Source organism: Falco rusticolus, chromosome 7 (assembly GCF_015220075.1).
Source record: "Falco rusticolus isolate bFalRus1 chromosome 7, bFalRus1.pri, whole genome shotgun sequence".
Classification (NCBI taxonomy): domain Eukaryota; kingdom Metazoa; phylum Chordata; class Aves; order Falconiformes; family Falconidae; genus Falco; species Falco rusticolus.
The window spans coordinates 70,485,883-70,508,393 of NC_051193.1; the positions used below are offsets into that span (position 1 = coordinate 70,485,883).

Below are 22,511 nucleotides of genomic sequence, written 5' to 3' on the forward strand. Positions count from 1 at the left end.
ACCAGACAAAACCAATCCGCTCAAAACTACTCTTTTTCCTTGAGTCAGATTTAAGTACCCTTCAGTGCACTTGGGAAATGGAACTTCCTCATCTAGAGAACAGTTTGCCCCACGTACTCCTAAGCAGCTTCCTTCAAAACAATTCATCTAGGCTTCTCTCTTTTCTCTCAGGTTTAGGTAATATTTAAATTTGACAGCTGAGAGTCATGTCTCTTTTCTGCTTTCTGGCTCCTCTGTACTTTCACCTCATCTTGCCAGCTACATCCCGGAGTACTTACAAAGTCTGCGTATTGTCAGAGCTTTGAAAAATAAGGTCTGCCCTGACCATACAACATCTGATAAATTTCAGTCATCTGTTGGAGGATGACAGTGACTGACTGTCCAAGGTATTGCAGTTTTCACTGCTTGACTAAATTCCTTGTAAAATCCCATCATCGGCCCTTTCTAGTTTTCCCTTAAAATACCAACCTCCTTGAAGACTGTCTGTGCTGCAGGCTGCCTTTGCTCCCTCCAATCCTGTGTATTGCAGTAAACCTCAAGCCCTAAACATCACCTGTCTGGGCCTTTTGACTTTTCCTTTGCTGATTTACTGGTGCAAAGTGCCCTGCCTTGCTTAGATTTTCCTCCCACATCCAAGCTCACCTCCCTGGCGAGCTCTTACCTCTCTGATGCGGAGGGCAGCTCTGTGGGGCTTCTCCCTGTCGGGGGCCTGTCTTCAGGTGGGGCTGTGTACACGTTCTGTGGCTTCACTCTCTGTGAAGTTGGGAGATTAATATATAACAACAAATATTAATGCTGTCCTGTTGCAGAAAAAGGAATTTTTCCAGTTGTGTCTCATCTGATTGCCCTTCACTTTCTCTAAATGCGATTCACTCGGATCCCAACTCTTTTCTCGCCTGTTTTTAATTACATTTTTTCCCGCTCTGTATCAGCCTGAAGGGAAAGACAAAAGGGACAGACAGGAGGTGTGGAGGGCGGGCTGCAGGTGTGCTGTGAGCGGCACAGGCCCGGCAGGAGCGGGGTGCTGCCCCGGCGGCCTCCCCGCCCGGGGGCGAGGGCCAGGGCCAACCCCCCCGGTGCCAAGCCCAGCCGCAGCCCGGCCCGGCTCCGAAGGGTTTCGGGGGGCAGGCCGGCATGCCGTGATTCCTCCCGTGGCCGGGTGCCCGGCGCAGCGCGACCGCCGGCCTCCGCCCGCCACCGGCGCCAGCCTCGCATCCGCCCCCCGCCGCGCCTCCGCGCTCGACTGGTCTCGCCTGCTCTCTGTCGCCCCCAGGCGGCCGCGCGAAGAGCTGCGCCGCGGTGGACGACATCGTCGCTCGGCTGGCGAGGCCTGGCGGCGTTCTAGCCTCGGCTGCTCGGGCCTTGGTACCGCTCTCGGCGCCGCTTTTCGGGCTCGGCTCGGCGCTCGGCTGGCTCGCCTGGCCGGAGCTCGGAGCGGCGGCGGCGACGACCGAGCAGCGGGGGCCGCTCCTTCCGGGCCCGACCCTGGCCCCGGCTCCGCTCCGCCCGTCCGGCCCCGGCCCTTCCGCACCAGGTAGGCTCTGGGCCTACGCGCCCGGCCCGGCTCCAGGCCCGGCCCAGCCGCCGCGCTCCGGGCGGGCGGGTGCGGCCGGACCCGCGGCGGCGCCCCGGAAGGTGTCGGGCACCTGCCCGTGCGGGGCCGCGGCGGGCGGAGGGGCCGGGGCCGGCTACTGGGGCCTTTGTTCGGCCGCTGCGGGCCCGCGGCCTGCGGCGGGGGGGAGCGGGGAGGCCGCCGCGGGGACGGTTGGGCCCCGCTCCCCGCGCTGCCCCGGGCCGGCCGCAGGCGGGGGTGCAGCCCGCGACGGTGGAGCGGGGGGTGGGGGGGAGCTCTGAGGGGAGCTGCCCGCCTCAGCGCCCCGAAACCGGGGCTTACACCCGGGCCTGGGGCTCCCCTCGGCTCCCGCGGGCCGGTGCTGCCGTGCGCCCTCCGGCGCGGCCGGGCCGGGCCGCGCCGCGTTCTGGGGCTGCTGCTCGGCGATAGTCGGTGCTGTCGCTGTTTCCCGGCTTCAGCCGAACAAAATGGGAACTGAGCGCTCCCTTCCCCAGCTCTCCTTCGGGTTTCCCCCGCGTCTGGCGGAACGCGCTTGTGCGCGTAGCGGTGCGCGCAGGATTATCCCCACTGCGAGCGCTCCCGGCCGGGCGCCGGGGGTGGGACCCCCGTGCCCGCCGCCGGTGTTCGTCCCGCGGGGCGTGGGTTTCTGGGGTGGTCCTGGAGTTTGTTGGGATTGCTGGTCGTGTCGGTGCTGTGGTTTCTGCTGCCTTGGGAAAATAATGTTTGCAACAGAACCCCTGTGCCTAACTGGTGTTCCATCTTCCAGAGGTGCTCTAGGTGGTTACCAATTATTTTTCCCGATATGCACTTTTACAGGATTATTCTGGTGTAGGAGACCGATGCAACGATAGCTGTTATTTAGGGGCAAGCTAGTCCTTGGAGAATCAGCTGTATGAATGTGTTCAGCAAGAGTGCTCGGTGCTGCTCTATTTTCTCCTCTCTATGAAATGTTCTTAGATCTTTATATAGAAAAACAATCTCTTTTTCTGTATTTGTCCTTGTTTACTGCTCCACCCAGTTTGGTGTCCTCTGCAAATGTCATCTGGCTTCTTCGCCTTTGCCACTCCCATCCTCTTTCAAATTGCTAATGGGAATGTTAAAATGGGACCTAGGAATGACCTGCCAGTAACGTAATGCTCACTGCCAATCCAGTACCGGACTGTTTAATTTTGTTGTTGGGTCAGTTTTCAGAATGTGGTACGAGGTTAAATCCGGGCAGATTTGAATGTCTTATGGGTGACGTAGGCAGCAGTACCTGAGATTCTCTGCTAAATTTAAAACGCTTGTTTGTGTTCTGGAAGGCTGCTGAAGTGCAGTTTATAACATTCGTAACTCTTCAGTGTAGCTTGCTTACTCATTCTGTACCTGGTTTTGCTGTAGATAACTATTTTTTTTTTTTTTTTCCAAATTGGTCCGTTTGTTTCAGCGGTTACAAATATCTTGTACTCATCTGTTGCTTTGCAGCAGCGTGGATGTTAATGAGTACAGCAGTCCATTAGCATTTAGGTTTTTTCTAATACTTGGCATGAAGAATATATTTCAATCCAAATATCTGGACTTGCCTTTTCAGATTTAGCTGCTGGGGAGTTGATGCTGAGTGTTTACTTTGCTGATGACTTCTTCTTAGTTTTATTTCTTTTGCCCTTTTCTGAGTCATAACTGACCGTCTGGATTGTTGTTTGGTTGTTTTCTACTCTTCCATTTTCTGTGCAGCACTTCTAACTTTTACGCAGCTGTAACAACGAGTTGTAGAGAAGGCAGGTGATGATACAGTCTGCTGCTATTCCCTTGCCACAAATTAGGCATTTCAATACTTCCCCCTTTTTTTGTGTCATAATTTCTTATGGAACTTCTGGAAAGTAACTTTAGTATCTTTTATGCCATGGTTAGCAAGCCAACTGAATTCAAGGCTCTTACAAGTTATTGCTGATGTTAATACTTACTCGTGCTATTAATACCGATGGCATTAAGGCACCTTTCCCCCCACACACACTCTATTGAATTTGTATTTTTGGACACCTGATACAGGGCATGCCTTGTGTGTTTCGGTGTTAGTAGCCTTGCGCTAACCTAGCAAGGACGGTGATAGACACAAAATATTAACGAGTTGAGGACAAAAAATTTGTGGTTTTCAAAAGTCAATAACAAGGTGATGTGCAGTGGAAGAGGATTAGTATTAGGGATATTTTGATGGAAAGATGTTAAATGATAGTTGCTTAAAGAAAGACCCGTTGATTGGGTTGCTTAAAACAAGAGATCTTGTCTGCCTCTCAGGATTTAGGGTTGGTTGGTAAGAACTCTGACGAGGATTGTTGTCTAATAACTGCTGTCTCCAGTTTTTGTAAACTGTTTGAAGGCACGTGGGACAATGCGGTGCCAGGCCTGAGCGTGCTCCTAATCTGTGTTCGCCCAGCTCTGCTTTCAGTGCTCTGTGAGGTCTTTCGGGCTGTCCTGGCAGGGTGGTGGTTCCTGCTGCCCTCTTCCCGGCACGCAGCACGGATTCTCCACCTTGAGCAGCGCAGAATTGCTGAGAGGAGTCTCCAACCTGTTTTTTGGACATTTTCTCCTCTCGCTTTATATTTCTCCCACAGCCTCAGTCCAAGGCCGAGAAGGGAAAGGGCATCAAGAATTGGCTATGTTTCTTTGTCAGAGTCTAAATCTTCTTTGTCTCCCACCTCTTTAGTTCTGATATATCTGTGTGTGAAAACTTTGGCTTCTGCGTAGATCACTTCTGCTTTTTGGCTTGTTAGCTTATTTGATTATTTCCATGTGAGCAGGAAATTATGTGAACTGCATTTTTTAAAATATGTTCTTGCTTCCAGTTGCTTTTTCTTTATTACTTGGATAAGGTGTACATGCCTTGAGCGCAGCCTTGAACACATGAACGACTTTGTCTTCATCTTGTGGATACCTGACGCTGTTTCTGCTACCGTGTAGCGTTTGTGCTCCCAAATTTCTCGTGGGCGTATAATTTCACTAGGGGGCACTTGGCTGTGGCTCTCGAGCTGGAGGAACCTTGATGTGACTTCTAATGTAAATGCTGGCATTTTGAATTGAAAATGCCTTCACTTTCCTGCCTAAGTGAGAGTAATTCTCTTAAGAGGTTAATCTGAATTCGGTGTAGCTCTGTTTCTCTCTCTCGCTGCCCCTCATTTCCTACTGTGTATACAGTACTTGGCAAAAGATGCCATGCTCTGAGTAGAGAGCTGGGGAAACCAACTCTTCATCTTCTGGATCTCAGTTCAGCTGCTTGTCTTACGTTACACCTTTGTGAAATTATATTTATTCACTTCCTGTCATCTGGATTGGAACGAATCTCTCTCTTCTCGAGAATTCATTAAGTTTATGTGGCAGTTGTAATAATAGTCATGAAAGTGCTCCATATTCTCCTTGGTAAGTGCAACTGTCAGAATCCAGACACAGCTGATCACTTAGTTTTATTTTTATTACTTCCCTTTTTACGTTTACTATTCATTTTCTGACCTTTAGGCGTTGATACCTGCACATTTCTCTTCCACTACTTCATCATTTTGCCATAAATAACTAGCAATTTAATGTACTTTTTTTGACTGAAAAATTCTCTTAAGAGTGTTATAGCTCATTTAATCCAGACTGGGAAGACAAATTATGATTCTAATGGCAGTCAGCTCCTTGTTGCAGTCGCATAGGATCTTAAAGTGGCAATGTACTATTGACTTCTTTGTAATGTAGTTGAATTTCCTGAGCTGTTTATAGTTCCGATTTGAAACATGACATTGAATTTTTTAATCATGAAGCACTAATGCAAGTTATTTTTCTTTAGGAATCCTATTCTGATTTATATGGAAGTGCTTAGAGTGTGGACGCAACTTAGAGCAGTGTATCTAGTGCATCTGTAGACGATGTGCTTTGGAATTACTTTCCACAGCTCTCTGGCCTTAATCAAGGGAAAACTTCAGCTTACGGAATAATACTTTGGGGAATATCTTTATAACTTTGAAGTCTAAAGCCAGGGCTATGTGATGAAAGCGCCTTCATGGTATTAGTTTTGGACTCTTGCACAGTTGCATCATAAACTTACTTTCTCTCCTCCTGAAGCTTTTTTTTAGTGGGTGTTTTTTCCATATGTAGGGGCACGTAGTTGAAGGGTGTGCTCTAATTTCAGGAATCTACATGATTCTAGTGTCTTAAATTAAGTTACTTTTGCTTTTTTAAAACCATAATCAAGGATACAGAAGTAGAAGCAGAGTGAAAGAATGGATTCTGGTTTTGCATTTTTTGTTGTTTTGATTAATCACGCTTAAGATAATCGTTTGTTACACCTCTGTGAACTTTTTACTTTGTGGGTTAGCCTTGTTCAAAGATTCCAGTGCTTTATTTCCAATTTTCTGTTCATTTAGATATTGCTGCAAGATAACTTAGTTGTGTCTGCAAAATGTTTTCTGGGTTGTTTGTTTTTAACCCAAGAAGGGCTAGAACCTCTGAGAACAGCTGATGTAGAAGTACCACAAATTTGAGAAGACAAATCATGTTGTTTGAGGAAAATTAATACTCATCAGGTACATTGTCAGACATGCGTGTGGCCTGGTGGCTTAACACTGAACGTAGCCTGGTTCTTCCAACGCTTGTTTTAAGCTTTGATCTGCGGAACTAATCTGGATATGAGTCATGTCACTTGTTTTTTACTGATTTTGTTGTTGTTATAGCATTATTCAAATTCCAGTGCTACGTAGTTCAGTTGCTTACTGAACTAGGGCTCTTTGCGTTGTCTTGCTTGGTTAGCTGAGTTGATGCAGTGCAAAGAGGGCAAATCAGCATTTTTGTTTTGGTTTTGCATAAACTTTTTTATTTTGATCTGTCTTTCAAGTAGAGACATGAAAAAGGTTAGTGGGAATGGCACAACACTTGGTATAAATTGCATCAATATTTTTAATGAAATTGTTAGTAGAATTCAGGTCTTCTATCTGGGATAGTGTTTCTGGGGCTTCTTATGTGGCATGGTTCCATGCAACTTAGGAAGATGTTAGCATTGTAATCTCTGTGTTGCAGAGTGGGGGGGAAAACTTGGAGTGTAAACAAGGAAGGGAACTAGAAAGTTCCTGGAGCTATGAGACTGCTCACATATATTGCAAATGATGTTTTAGGCATGTGGGTTGTCCTTAGAAATCTCCTGTCCGTGGGTCTCAGAACCAGGTTTTATTGCTGTATCAGTGAAGCTGCTGTCCCAGAAGGAGGGCCTGTGTAGTCTGCAGTCACTGGCAAGATGACCGCTTGGCTGTCTTCAACATGCACAATCTTTTCTTTGCTCTTTGGAGCTTCTGAAAGACACAGGCGTCTTGATAAAGCAGTTTGCCTCAAAATTGAACTATGTAAAACACAAGGGAAACTTATTTGTTGTAGAAAATACTTTGAGGAAATAGCATGTCTTGTGACTACAGCCTGGGTGAGGATCGCTGGTGGTGGATTCAGGTGAAGCATTTGGCTGTACTGCTGCTACGCTCTCTTCACACCTGTCTGACGATCTTCTGATCGTTCCTGGAGAACCCACCCACATGTACAATAGTGGGAATGCTAAAATTATTGCTAATATTTATGAAATGACTCAAGCATATTAAATACAATACGAAATGCTCTTGAACTGTTTAACATTTTGCTGATACTCAAAGCCTGAGAAACTGCAGTTTAATTTGGAGTAAATGAAACGGCATGCTTTGTTGTTAGTGCTGGACACTTCGCTTGAGAACAGGCATTTTGAAAACAGAAGTTTCTGACTTACACAGTAGGTAGGCCCACGGCCGGAGCTGGGATAGTTCAGAGTACTAATAATCTGTTTCTTGCCTTTTCTAGAGACAAGTTTGCTTGTGGTTTTGCAGGTCAGTGGCGTGCCTCATTGTTCACAGCAGTTTTGTTTTTGTTTTGTTGGGTTGTGGTTTTTTCCCCGTCTGTGTTCTTTTAATACAAAGTATACAGCCTGCACTGGTCCATAACCTGTGTGGATTATATCCATTTTACAGTCAACGCATTTGGGAAGTCTTAAAACTTGATGAAGGGACTTTGAGACAGAAACCACCAGCGCATGCTTTTCTCCCCTTTGGTCTTTTCTAGGGCAGCTTATACATGCATCCTCTCTGTGGATCCCAGATTGCAAAGCCAGAGACAGCTTTTATATTTCACTTCATGTTGCCTCTTTCTTCATCAGTCACTTGAGACCTCTTTGGGCAGAAAATTGTCTGAAATCGTTGGGACATTTGTGTCTCTTGGATAGAACTTCTGTTATAAATAGCATTTACTGATGGTAGCTTTTTTTCTTTTCAAACACTGGTAGAGCTGTTTACTCTGTTTCTGTACACGCACGTCAGGAAAGGCTTTTAGTCTTGGACTCAGCATGCAGCCAAGAAGTTCTTTGGAGTGGTAATAGATTTGTAGTCTGAGAGCTGAAGGCCACATGAAATAGCTTCTTTTCCCAATCAAGAATTGAATAACAGGAGGTAGTACTTTCGATACTATTCTTTGTATCAAAGCCAGCTGTGCTCCCAGAATGGTGGTACCGCATCTCCACAAAATTAATAGCACCAAAGATGTTGGGGGAGGCAGGGCATGTTAAGAGATGGGACCACCATCTCTGTAAAGTGGTAGAGGTTCTAACTGGATTGGTAAACCACTGCATGATGCATAAAATATCTTGATATCCTTTCTGTATGGCGATTTGAATGTGCTTTTTATTCCTCTTCTCTCCCTATCTTTTTGTCAGTGTTTTCATGGAGTCCTGCACCACTATGAAGTATTAGCAGTTTGCTGCTTCACTTCAGTTTTCTAGAGGTTCAGCATCTGTAACAGTGACAATTACAAGTGAGCTTGTATTGCTTTGAGGCTGGGAGTTCTTAAGGCTTCTTCAAGGGGAGCTGGCACAGAGCAAGTAGAAGGCTTGAGGCTGGCTGTGTAATGCTCTTTCCAAAACTGTAAACAGCCCAGCATGCTGTCCTGAAGTGCCCTGAAGGGAGAAAACTGTTGAGGAAAGCTGCCAATTATAGAAAAATTTATGACTCTCCCCTTTCAGAATTTCTGTGGTGCCCTGGACCACATCCAGGGCATCAGCTAATCTTCCAGTTGTTGGACTCCGCTTTTGGTCTTCCTAATTAAAAAAAAAAAAAAAAAAAGAACCAGCCCCATCCCAGCCCCCCAACAAGAAGAGAACAGAAAAATACCAAACCCTGAGCAGTTCCTTGTTTTGGTGGTCAGCTGTTTATCAGTTGTGATAGCACGGGTATTTGTAATAGAAGCTGTTACTGAATCAGTCCACCTCTTGCCTGGACAGGTTTGATCCAGTGAGCTGCAAGTTTTCTTTATGCTGAGGCCTGAGAAGTATTTTCAAAGCCACTGCATTTCATTTGAACTGTGTTAGTCAGGTGGTTACCAAGCAGCTATAAATGTGGTTGGTACTGCCGTGGTTTATCTGCTAATGTTATTTAATAACATGCTGTCGTTGTTCAGTTGCTTATATTTGAGCAAAGTGTTTGGTGTTGGTGGGTAGCTTTACTAGATTACAGAAGGAACTGGCTCCTTAAAACAAGCTCCACACCCCACCCCCCCCCAAAAAAAACAAACTCAAACCAAAAAACAACCAAAAAAACCCCCAGCAACAAAACAAACCAACCAACACTCCCCCAAAAAACCAACAAACCCAGCAAAAGAAAACACCACCCAAACCAATCCTGAAGGTATGATCCAATGATAAGGTTAAAGGCTTCCCGCAAAAGCGAGCAAAAGGTAATGCCTGTGTCTGCACTGCATCTCTTTCTCCATTTGAAAGCTCTAATTTTTTTTGCCCGTCTGACGTGTTGCTGAACGTGTCACCAGCTAGGGGAGAGCAGTTACTGCATTCAGGCTAATTCACAAAAAGGAGTAAGCTTTCCCCTTAGGATGCATAGATATGGCTTGGCCCCCAGAGTGATCCAGGGTAGCGCTGGGGTGCCAGCCCCACTCAAGGAGGATACATTCAGTGTTCTCTAAAAAGATCCTAGCTTTAAAACTGTTGAGCAGGTTAGCCAGGGTGCTGTGTAGGCATTGGAGCCCTGAGTTTCTTTTGTTTTCTTTTCAAAGGGGATAAAGAGGTGAGTCAGAGGAAGCTGGAAAAATGAGGGACGGTCCCGGAGGGAAAAACATCAAGTTCAAACATGCTCGCTCAGGAGGTTCACATGTGAAGTGTTTGCTGTAGCCAGATTAGTTCAAGAAATTAGTATACATCCGCAAAGATTTAGATAAGCTGTTTCAAGGTAGGTACTTGATTTTATGTAGTGAAGATGACTTGGTCTTTCAATAAGGTGAATATGAGAGGTTCGCTGACTGCAGTTGTAGTTGTTATCTGTTTCTTCGTTTTACAATAAGCAGACTTGCCTGTGTCATAAATAAACATAAAGATATTTGCTGAACTTCTTGATTTCCTTGTTGCTATTGTACTTCAGGGAACATTAATGCTGATAGGACTGAAATGTTGCCAAGTTGTCAGAGCTTGTTCTTTCTCATGAGTAACTGGGTTATCCTGCTTGTAAATTATCAGGAACTCGTTAAATTGGTTGTCCTTCACAGTTATCAAAAGGCTATTCCAAAGCTTAATGTTTGACATCTCCTCACACTTCCAGCTTATTCTGTCAGCAAGCCTGGTCTTCCGTTTGTCTGGTTTATATGTTTATTCTGGCGTTGTTGTCATCCTTACTTCTTGAATGCACCCATATAGAATATTCAGCTACTGTTTGCTTCATTTTACTAAATGAAACTACACTTACCGTTTCCTCCTGTAAAATAGGCTTTTTATTGCCTGTATCACTCTAAGCTGTCCTTCCCCTCCACTCTGTTTAACATCTGAATCCAGTCATTCTGAACATGGGTGTCTGGGGCTGTTTGCAGAATCCAGATGAGGATTTATTTGCGTTTAGTGATTCCTGTCTTACACTGCTTTTGGCTGTATCTACTCCAGCTATCCTTGTTCTAGCTTTTTTGGGTGTAGACTTTTTTAATCTGTACAGTTGCTCTTAAGAATCCACTTGTAGCTGACATGTTTAGGTTTTGTGTTGCTTTTCAGTAAGGCTTTTATTTTGTAGAGTAATTCCTACTTAATGTTTGGCTGACTTTCACAGATTCTCGAAAGAAGGCTTATTTTACACTGCAGAGTTCAGCTTCTCTAAAATAGATGATCCCCATGCTGTTCAGATTAAGCATCAGGGAATTTCCAGCTTGCTTGTATTTCTTTGTGGTGAATTTCTTTTCTAGGAAGATGGATGCCTCTACTTGTTCATCACTTGAAGTACCCTTTACTGTACTTTCACAAATGAAAACGGGTGTGCTTTATTAGAACTCATTTTCCTGGCTTATCTCTGTAGGCAGCTCCTCCCTGTAAGCAGCAGCTGTCTTAAATCATCTGCTCAGAAAGTTTTTTTGGGGGGGAAGAGCAGAGGGAAAGAAAGATCTGCTGATGACTGTTCTGAGTTCCATCATTTCACAATTCATCTCTTCTTGTGTAGGTGAACCTTTTTTCCCCTGTATGTGTGTGTTGCTTTTGTAAGTTGCCACTTCCTCCTCTATTGGATATTGATGGTTTTGTTCAGTGTAACGAACTGAGGAGGATTTCTCTTTAGATCTTTATGTTCTAAAGAGATGACAGAGTAGTAAGGGCACTCTGCTGGGATCAGAAGGTAATAGTGTTGTACCAACGTGTCTTCACTCATGTGTTCTAAGAAACTTCCTATTTCTGGAGAGCTTTTGGTGGCAAACTCTGGTGTATGAGACCATTCAAAACCTGTGTAACTTGGTTGCTGTTAGGGTCGCTATATTTAGTTCTTTTAAAGAACTTTTTTTCCCTAGAAAATGGGTATTAATGCTTTCCTTAGCAGCTCAGAGTGTACTAAAAACATTAACATTTGGCATTGTGCTTTACTTGGATGAACTGTTGTTCTAAGAGCGCTGTAGATGGAAAGATAATGTGCAGACAGGCAAAGTGAATCATGTTGATGGAGTTGGCCAAGATGGCACTGCAGTGTAAGGTTTTGGTGTGATACATGGTTGTTTTTGTACACTGTAAGCTATTGTGATGGAATTGGAAGTAATTTGGACTTGAGGTCTATGATAATAATTACTATTACTGAAATTTGAATAGTTTCCCGGAGACTGTCATATTGTCAATTTTTTTATCACCCTTGTCAGCCAGGACCTAAATCTTCAAGGTGTAAAGATTGTCTCTTCATATTTTCCTTTTTAATTTTTGTATATGTGTCGTCTTTTTTTCTTACAGAGTAAGAGGTAGAGGGAAGGGAAAGAGTTTCAGGGCAAATTTTCTATTCTCTTTTAAGTGTGGCATGCCTAGGGCATGTGTACAGGGGAAGGGTTGGATGCTTTTAAAAGCCTTTCAAAGTAGTCTTTGGCTGCAGAAATGTCAAAATTAGGCCTTGATAATGGAAGAAAGTAGCGAAGTCTGCAGGAGAGGATAGATTTGTATTTTAAATCTAGTCTTTTGGGATTTAAAGCTTTTCATCTAGGTGATCAAGGTAAAAGCTGCTTTCCTTACCATTCTCTTTTCTTCTCTTTCTAGGTTTCCATGAAGATAAACAATTGAAATGTGGATAGCCTGTTTGTAGCTTCGTGGTGGTTCTCATCTGGAACCTGCTGGTGTCTTCTCCCAGTAGCTGGTGTAACGTTGGCCACTGAGAGCCATGAAGGTTATACCGGAGAAGAATGCTGTCCGCATCCTGTGGGGTAGGGAACGGGGTACCCAAGCCTTGGGTGCTCAGCGGCTCCTGCAGGAGTTGGTGGAGGATAAAACTCGATGGATGAAATGGGAGGGCAAGGTAAGGTTGTGGGATAGAGGTGCATTGCTCGACCTTGGAGTGGGGGGAGGCAGGGATTTGAAATAAATTGTCTCGTGATTGTACATTTGATGTGTTGATATGCTCTCTGGCTCTGTTCAGTTCCTGCAGTGATGTGATACTAGATATGTTCCTGCAGCGGGTTCCCCTTGTCTGTGTGGCTTACAGTTAAAGTATGATCATATGACACTTGCAACACTTCCTGCTTTGTTGGCTTTTTCAGAAAGTTGAGTTACCAGACAGTCCACGCTCCACCTTCTTGCTGGCGTTTAGTCCAGACAGGTAATTAACTCCTAGTTCGTTCCCTGTTTCAGCAGTCTCCTTACACTTACAAAAGTGATGGAGGCTTGTGCCCATTGAGTTGTCCAGTCCTGAATAGCCAAGTGAAACTTCTGGTTCCTGACATGCATGGATGGAACGTGTGCACCTTCCTAATCTCACAGCTTCGAGCATAGTTGGTGTTTAATTTCTGAGGTACCCAAGCGATGCATAGTTCGAAGGAAAAAGGATCTGTGCCGCCACCGTGGGATTTCATAAGAAACTTGAGGGAGTAAAGGGTGTTTTAGCACAACGTGCGGAGTGATGTGGCACGCCCACTGGGATGTCTAGGACTAAAGAACAGAGCAGAACGATGTGTGTATTGGAAACAGAAATGGAGGTGGGATCTCTCCTAGTGTCACTTGATTTGGCAGTGGTTGAGATGGTGTGGAGAATTGGGAATATTGAATTGCCCCGAACTGTCACTCAGGAGTTCCTTCTGAGCTGCACGTTCATTCTGACTTTCAAGGTCAAGTTTGTGCTTGCAGATCGGATGAGCTCATGTTTGCATGGACCCTGAAATCTGGCTACAGGAAGCTTTGTGGCCACTGGTGAAACAGTAGCCTCTTACCCTTTGAGCTCTGTGTGGGAGAGCTGCTGGGTTAGGTGTGAACAGACCCCGTTGAGATGAAACCAACCACGGTCTGGTTTTGCTGTACTCTTCTCATGCTAATGTTTGTCCTACCTTCTGCATTCCCAGGACCCTGATGGCTTCCACACATGTGAATCACAACATCTACATCACAGAGGTGAAAACGGGCAAGTGTGTTCATTCCTTGGTTGGACATCGCCGCACTCCCTGGTGTGTCACCTTCCATCCCACCATCCCGGGCCTCATTGCTTCAGGATGCCTAGATGGGGAGGTTAGAATTTGGGATTTACATGTAAGTCTTTCCTGAAACGTACGTGCTTTTGGTATTTGGTGGGTGGTGACTTTTTTTTGGTCTGAATTGGTTTCCCAAATGTTGCCTGGCAAGAGAGCTGTTTGGAAGCTTTGCTGGGACCTGTCTCTAAAAACGTAGAACAGATCATAGCCATCCTCTTCTGTCTAGAGAGGAGGTGACAGATTTCTCGTCCAATCCCACCAGGTAGGTCACGCTGCTTAGCTGTGCCTGTTTATTTGATTAGAGTGGCACAGATAGTGCTGGAGAACTTTGTGCAAGGTGTCTGTTTAGCTTATGTAAAAGACGTGCCATTTTCCATTCCACTGAGCACATCTGAACTCTTTATTAGAGAAGCTGCTGCTCTGCCAGCTCTGCTATTGGCACAGAGGCAAAACACAGCATACTTACCTGGTCACTTTGAAACGCAGCATTTTTACAGGCTGCTTGAGACACACTTGCCTACAACAATACGTCTGTGGTTATTGCTGCAAATAGTGTTCTGTTCTAGATATGACACGTGACCTTGTATGAGCGCAGCTGTTGTTGCCAAGAATGCATGTCGCTTCCATGCTCTAGGCAGAGTCTCGGAGAGATGGCACGTACATGGAAACCTAATGATCTCAAACTTTATGATAAACTGCTTGTGATTCTTGACTCCTCACTCAGGGTGGAAGTGAGAGCTGGTTCACAGATAGCAACAATGCCATCGCATCACTTGCTTTTCATCCTACGGCTCAGCTCTTGCTGATTGCAACTGCAAATGAGATACATTTCTGGGACTGGAGTCGTCGGGAGCCTTTTGCAGTGGTGAAAACAGCTAGTGAAATGGAACGGGTCAGGTGAGTTCCTGTTTCTGGGGGAAGAGAACGCTTGTATGTGAAAAACGGTCACATTTGGGGAATGTGGCAGGGTCCTCTGGGATGCTGCACCCTCCGCACTTGAGGCAGTGGAGAGAAGTGTTGCTTGCAGCTCCTTGACTCAGCTGGTAGAGAAACAGTTTTGTGGGTGGGAAGGAAGGCATTTGGACATAATAGATTAGCTTGGTGGTTCATATTTGTAATCGAACCTGTGCCCGATAAATGCCCAGAATCTGCTTCGTGTTAATTTGTAAGCTTAGTAATTAAACTTGTTAGCCATAAGGATGAGAGAACGCAGAAGCTGCTGGAAGAGAATGCTGAGCTATTACTTTGGTGCAGTTATGGAGAAAACTGGAAACTTGATGCCTACTTTTGAGCAATTTAAAATAAGACAATGATGTAACATTCAAGGCAAGTTAATCTCTCCCTTTGCACCAAGTTCCCGTTGGTTATGTATATGTACATATTCCTTAAAATTTCATGGCTATTTCAATTGATACAGCAGTACTTGTTTCTAGCTTTTAACTTCTGTATAGTATTGCTGCGGACTATAAAATAGCTACAGCCTTTGCCTGGATAAGTATGTTTTCTTCTTCTTAATGCATAAACTTTTTTACATGCTTCAGAAGATGATGATGGTAACACAATATTGTTCTCATTGCAAATATTTCACGTGGGGTTTTCTTTCCCAATGTGTCCAGCTTCCTGTGTGTCAGTGTGGAATGTGAGCTGATGATTGATACTCTGGCTCTGCTTTTGTCTTAGGCTGGTACGGTTTGATCCCTTGGGACACTACTTGCTCACAGCAATTGTTAACCCTTCTAACCAGCAGGTAAGGGAAACATCAGTACCTGTATATATAGCCTGGCTAATTACAAGGCACTATAATCATTAAATCTGGTCTGTTCCTAAGCAGCCTCGTGCTTTTCTGAAAACCTGAAGTCCTTCTAAGCCGAGTTCTGTCTTACCTCTGTTGGTCACTTGAATGCTCTCGTGTTATATGCAGGGCTGTTAAAAAGCTCTCTGAAGCATGTGGGTTTTTTGCCCTTGCTGTCTCATTAGTGGTGGGACAGATGTCCCCATGGCCTTGCTTTTTCTGTTCGGTTGTGACATTCTGCTGGATTTGAAGCTATGGGAGGTATTAACAATGCTCCCCACAGCTGCTGACGCTTCTGTTCATATGAACAGTGTATTGTCAAAGCTCACTAGGCTGTAGGCAGAGGGTGTCTGCATCCATGAAATGAACTTTGAAATAGTCTCAGCTGGTTCCCTGCAAGTCGAGGCCCCTAGGAAGGGACTCTACCGCATCCTTTCATCTGTCTGGGGTGGTAGCTGGCTTTCTGCTGGTCTTTTGGAGGTACGGGATTTTGCTGTGAGGTGATTGAACTTTGATCGCTTCCTTCTGCAGAGCGATGAGGAAGTGGAAATCTCCGTGGACAGCACAGAGATGCCACATTATCGCCAGCGTGCTATCCTTCCGTCTCAGCCTGTGAGGCGCACACCCCTTCTCCACAACTTCCTGCATATGTTGTCCTCCCGCTCCTCTGGCATACAGGTGGGAGAGCAAAACAGTGTTCAAGACTCTGCTACCCCATCCCCTCCACCGCCTCCACCACCACCACCTCTGCCTCCAGCCAGTGAGAACACAAGGGCATCTGTCTATAACAGGCTCCGGGAGCGTGTCAGCTATCCCACAGCAGAGTGCTGCCAGCACCTGGGGATGTTGTGCCTTTGCAGCCGATGCTCTAGTGCAAGACTTCCTTCTTCTCTCTTCCCACACCAGGAAAATGCACCCTCCACGTCTTCTGGGGCCACTGGCACTTCCTTCTCCTCTGTGCAAACAGAGCCTTATCAACCCCCAGAGCAGGCATCCGTAGCGCAGGAGGAGCAGGGGATACTTAACAGGCCCTCTGCTTTCAGCACAGTTCAGAGCAGCACTGCTGGCAACACCCTGCGCAACCTTAGCCTGGGCCCCACGCGGCGGTCCCTCAGCGGGCCCTTGGCAGGCCACCAGTCCCGGTACCAACAGTCTGCGAGAGAGATGGCTTCGGGCTTAGGTGGGTCTGACTGGTCCAGGACAGTGCTGAACATGAGCTCTCGGTCAGAACTGGAAGCCATGCCCCCCCCCTAGGACCAGTGCCTCCTCCGTCAGCTTGCTGTCCGTGCTGAGACAGCAGGAGGGAGGTTCCCAGGCATCGGTCTATACCTCTGCAACAGAAGGGAGGGGCTTTCTGGCCCCGGGGGCTGAGGTGGACAGTGGTAGTAGCGCTGGCCCGAGCAATGCGGCCAGCATCCGTAATGAGCTCCAGTGTGATCTGAGGCGATTCTTCCTGGAATATGACCGGCTTCAGGAGTTAGATCAGGGGATTGGTGGGGAGCCCAGCCAGGCGCAACAGGCTCAAGAAATGCTCAACAACAACATTGAGCCTGATCGGCCGGGTCCCTCCCATCAGCAGACTCCACACAGCAGTGAAAACAATTCCAATTTGTCCCGGGGTCACCTGAACCGCTGTCGCGCTTGTCATAACCTGCTGACCTTTAACAATGACACGCTGCGCTGGGAGAGAAGCACGCCTAGCTACACACCAGGGCAGGTCCAAAGCACGTTTGAGGGTGTGCCTCCAAATACCAGCCAGGTGCAGCCTGCAGAGAGAACCGAGGGCAGAGCTCCTGCCTCTAGCAGGCTGCAGCTGGGCAGCTCTTCCACCCCGCAGGAGGAGAGGACCGTGGGAGTGGTCTTTAACCAGGAGACGGGGCACTGGGAAAGAGTTTACAGCCAGTCGGCTTCAAGCAGACCTGGGAATGTATCACAGGAGGCCTTAAACCAGGAAATGCCTGAGGAAAGCTCAGAGGAGGATTCACTCAGGAGGTAAGATATATGCTTGGCCTTCCTCCTCTATTTTTTTCTTAAACCTTTCCCATCTAGTCTGAGTTTTCCAGTATTTTCAGAGTTGAAAACCTTTTATCAGCTGTTTATGTAGATGAAAATGGAGACCTTGCATTTATGTCCTTTCTAGCTGCTGTTGTCGCGCTGCAGATAGGTTGTGAAGGCTGTAAGGACAGAGACCAGACCTCTCAATGGGAAAGGAGGATGACAGTAGAGAGAGGGAAAAGGATGGGTTCTAGCAGCAGATCTCTGAGGTGAACTGTGCTCCTGGTGTTTACCAGACGCTGCAGAAGGGCAGGAACACAGGATGGGCTATGCTGTCCTTTGGGCCCCCATACCACACACGTGTTGCACACAGAGAATCTGCCCAGGCTAGCGTGGAAAATTGGCCAGGAGCAGCGAGAATTGCTTTCCCGAGTGCTGTGTCTTGTTGAAGCTGTAGTTGTTAAGCTGGAAGAGTTAACAGCCATTTCCTTGGTGTTGCTATAGAGGGCAAAAAACAGAGCTTACTGTCAGCGGTTTGGGCATATAACGTAGCTGTGAGTGTGTGGTCAAACCCATGCGGTTTGTTTGCCGCCTTTTGTAAAAGAGGTATATTTTGAAAGCAGATGCTATTGACCTGAGTCTAGGGGTGAGCTTGTTGGGGGCAAGCTGATCACTGAAAATTTTAGGCTCTGCTGTACGTCTTGGTCTTAAGGGTTTGGGGGTTTTTTGTATACTTAGATCTATTACAAGAAACAGAATGAGCCAAACCGAACTGGCACCACAAAGGACCTGTGCTTTGTGCAAAAGTGTCCCTGCTGGCTTGTATGGATGGTTCAGCTACATTGGTACTTTAGGCAGCGTTTCCCTACTGGGTTTCAGTTTGACATCCTCCCTGTCAGGTGATTTCTGCTCTTGTCAGAGGAAAGGTCCAGTCTTGCTGTTTTGTGGAAATGGATGCTTTGTGCTGTAGGAAAGCAAGGTTTCCAGGTTGGATGCAGATGTAACTGACTGAGAAGGCCTTGTACACAGGAGTGCCTGAGGAAAGGGAATTCTTTCCTTCTTCGGGCAGATAAGCTGATTATACTCAGGCTAGAACAGTGGCTGCCTTTCTTGTTGCTGTAGTTGCATAGCAAGTAAGTGGTGTGGTGGTCATGAAATTATTCATCTGCTTCTAAATCCTTGCCCCAGTTTTTTTTTTTTTTTATAGCCTGCCATAATGAGAGTCCCAAGCTGATTACATGGTAACTACTTCTTTCTTGGGCCTGAACTTACCTGCCTTTAATTTAAATCAGATATCCTCTAGTCCTTTATCAAAGGGCAGAGAGGTGAGAAGGAGCTGACAAATTTAGCTTTAAAATGGCACTCGAGTGAGTCTTGCATTATCTTTCTTTTGAAATAGCTGTACACGCTGATGCCACCTCCACTGTGGAGCTTGTTCTCTGGGCTGAGTCACTGCAGTGTCAGAAATAACGGGGGGGGGGGGGGGGGGGGGGCGGGGCAAATAGCCTTTTTATTAATCGGGCAGTTGGCACATATTACTACAGTGAGGTGTAGTGGGATTTGTAGATGTGATCTTTTCTGTGACAGTTGTATAATTTAAAACTGCCCTGGGGTATATAACTCAGTCCACCCAGGCGTGCAGGAGCTGGACGCATTGCTGCCTAACAGCTGGAGTCCTGTGACTAAATCTCTGGGTCACTTTGCCTGTCGCCCATGGGGGTTGCTGCTGTCAGCTCGGTGGCTGTAGCATCTGTGCAGGGTTGGTTGCCTACCTCATCGCCTCTGCAAGCAGGTGCTTTTGGCTGAGGCATTAATTTGGAGTGCATGAGCTTAATTCCAGAGGAATTCCTGCGAAGGTGAAACCTCTGGTGAAATCCTTTTGGCAGAGTTTGCAGAGACTCTCATAGGGACTCTGCTTCTGTTATCAGGCCTTTCTCAAGAACATGCACAGCATGTTCTAACTTTTAACTGAGTTAAGCTAACTGTGGAGTACTGAGGTAAGGGGGCTGGAAGCAGCGAACAGTCAGAATTAAATGCGCGTAGCAAATTCCTTGAAGTAAAACTTAATTTCCTTTCCTGTTAAACACCTTGGGTGACCTTGGGAACTTCATGAAATCTTTCCCCTTAAAAGGAACCCCGTGTGTGGGATAGCTGTGTCCTATGGGTGTAATTTTCTGCCCTTCTCAAATTAGCTGTTGCATTTTCCCTTATAGAGCACTAACAAGCCAGCGAGCACCTGCTGTACCTAATTTTTGCATAGAGTGAACATTCTCACACCAAGTTGTCTTGTCTCCCAGACCTAGGGTGTGCTCCCGTAATGGAAAGTGCTGGAACCACTCCTGCACAGCAGAGTCCAAAATGTCTGTTAACCTTTGCTGCTGCAGAAGCGTGCAAAACTGGTGGCTAAGGCTCATGAGATGTAGGCTGTGTGATGCTCAAGGTGCTGGGGAAACAGGAGAGGGGAGGGTAAGCCTTCAAGCCCGGGGGTACAAGCAATAACTGCATACACACAGTCAACGTAGTTTCGTGCCTGTGGACCTCAGGTTGGCTCTTAGCGTTGACCATCCGTGTATCTGCCTGTGACCTGTCTTACCTTTTGTCCTTTGTCTCTCCGGTAGATGTCCTCATTGGGCAGCTGAGCTCTGTATTCAAAAGCCAGCTGAAAAACTTGGGATAAAAATTGCATCTGGGAACTGTGTGTTGTATATCCGCATTCCTTGTCTGTGGGCAGGATCCACTCATTGACCTGTCTTTCCTGGCTGAGAAGTAGCTTGCTGGGAAGACATTGCCAATTAAGTTAATTGGTAGTTTAATGAAGGCTGTTCTTTGAATTCCATTGATGCAGCTGTGTCAGCTGGGGAGAGAGAGAATTCTGCTCTTTCTGATGGTGCTGGGCTAATTACCTTGGGCTAATCACGAAGACATTAATAAGCATGTAATGAAGCTGTTCCTGACTAACAGCTCTGGCACCTCTTAGGAGGAACCTGTCGCTGGGAGCTTCGGCAGTACAGCAGTCTTGTTGCATTCAGTTTGGCCCGAAAGCAGCACAAGTGTTGAGCTGCGTGTTTCTTGAAGCTGTGTGAAATTGGGAAGGTTTATGGTCTGCCTTAAGCAGAAGCTGGTGAGACAGCTTCGGCTTCTCTGAGGTTCTCCAGGCTGATCTCATTAATTCAAATGTAGGGTTTTTTCCCCCTGTGGATCTATCTTTGCCTCATTTTTAACATTAAAATGAAAAGAGCCTCAGAAATCCCTGAAGTTGCCATGTGAAATGTGCTGCATAAATCTGGTGAGAGGAGCTATTGGCATCTGCGGCTGAAGGAAAGATAACTGAGCAACAGGTGAACTAGTTTAATTTTTCTCTAACTTCCTGTTAATTAAGAAACGGGTTGAAGAAACATTGTGTTAATACTGTACTCTTAGTGAAGGAGAAGATCCTCTACTTTAAGCTGTTGTTGCTGTGAGGGCCAATTCAGGTTGATAAGGAGAAGCTGAACAGGGAGTGAAAGAGGATTCTCCTAGTCAGCTGCTTGTTTGAGATGAGCTACTGCCACTGTCTTAAGAAAATGATACATCGAGTCCTAGCAGTGGTTGCCACTGAATTTAGCTCATCAGTTAGTGACAGGTACAGTGCAATGCTGACTAATAAAACCGGTCCAGATCTTCAAATGCCACCTCTATGGCTATTTTAATGACACAAGTGATATCTACAGTGTGTTATTTCACAAAAAAAGAAATAACCTGGTTTTCAATCTTGTGGTGTTTCTGAGTTCTGGCATGGCAACCCAGGCCAGAGTCTTTCTAGAATGGATGCTAGGGGCAAGTAGTGCCATGTGTGTCCCTGTTGACATATTTCAAACCTTACCCTGTGAAACAGTCCCTAGAAAGGGGAAAAAATAAAACGCACAGGGGGAAGCTTGTCCTTTACCCATTCAAGATTTAGTTGCTCATAATATACTAAGTGGGCAATTCTGGTGGTGTTTACCTGCCTATTTTGACTAGAGATTTGAATGAATTACTGCAGATAAAAGATGAGCCCTGTCCTATTGCCAGGCAGGTTTGCATGAAACATGAGGAAATGCGTATTATTCTTATTTTTCCATTATGAAGCTTTGTCTGGCAATTATGTTAAACTTCTCTAACCACTCCATTGTACTCGTTCCAGAGGTCAAATTCTGTAGATGGTAGTATGAGTAACTTCTGTGCCTGTGTTTCACGAATACATAATGTTTTCACCTTGCCTCACCTATTTAGTTTGGCAGGCAAGGTAGACTATTGAAGTTATCTGAAAATCAGAGAAGTGTTTTAAACTGGCCTGGGTGATGGTTTTGCCCTGCACGAAGATAGGAAGGAGTGTATGTGAGGTGGGGAAGTTTGTATTGTCTGGGAACCTTTTGTGTTTTGTATTTATCCTTTATTTTGTTTGTGAGGAGATAGAAATGTGGATTCCACAGTGCTGTGCAAATAATTGTCCTGCCAAGACTGCACAGCTTACTGAAGGCATTGCTTTTTTCCATGTATTTTAATCTGTTGGATGCATTGTGCACAAGTGATATGTGCAGACCAGCTTCCCTGGAACCGTGTATCAGGGTCCAGTGTCAAATTTCTGTCTTTCATTTTGTCGGCTCTCGTCTGAGGTCTGCGGTCCCTCCTGCCTGCATTCTTGCTGTGTGACGTGAACTTAGCCTTTCCCTGAGCTCGGATTGCGTTGCTCTTGGTCTGGATGAGAAAGCTATACGCGGGGTTGTGTGATCCAGGTGTCGGTGTACAGTGCAAGTGAGTTTGGCTGTGCTGTGTTACTCTTAGAAAGGCTTCAGTGCTGTACCGGTGGCTTCACCTATTAGCTGAACGTGGACCTTTGTGCCCTGCCTTCGACAGGGATAGAGGGGCCTGACAGAACCCCAGGTGCAGCAGTGTGGAGCGGTGGTACCATCCTCGCCTGCCGGGGCAGAGCAGGTCCTCCAGCTCTTACCGCTCCCTCTCCAGTCTTGATGGCCTTTCTGACAGCACGTAGCTCTCCATACTTGCCGCAGGTATGGAAAGAAACACCTAGTCTGTTCCGGTTTGAATTTCTCAGGATTTATTTCCATATTGCTTTGCTGCCACAAGAGGGTAATGTTGCTTCTGCTCCTTGCTTTCCCTGTCTCCTTGCGGAACCAGAAAGTTTCTGAGTTC

The 22,511-nt window shown here is 46.2% G+C and overlaps 1 protein-coding gene across 1 annotated transcript in view; it reads left to right on the plus strand.

Annotated features, from left to right (window-relative positions):
- The first annotated feature begins 1,349 nt into the window (after window positions 1-1,349).
- AMBRA1 (autophagy and beclin 1 regulator 1) overlaps window positions 1,350-22,511 on the plus strand; it is a 135,668-nt gene continuing 114,506 nt past the window's right edge. Inside the window, 8 exon segments of the mRNA XM_037393884.1 lie at window positions 1,350-1,534; window positions 12,135-12,390; window positions 12,632-12,690; window positions 13,427-13,610; window positions 14,277-14,449; window positions 15,233-15,299; window positions 15,876-16,586; window positions 16,588-17,336. Coding sequence (XP_037249781.1) covers window positions 12,256-12,390; window positions 12,632-12,690; window positions 13,427-13,610; window positions 14,277-14,449; window positions 15,233-15,299; window positions 15,876-16,586; window positions 16,588-17,336 — 2,078 coding nt within the window. The 5' untranslated portion in view covers window positions 1,350-1,534; window positions 12,135-12,255.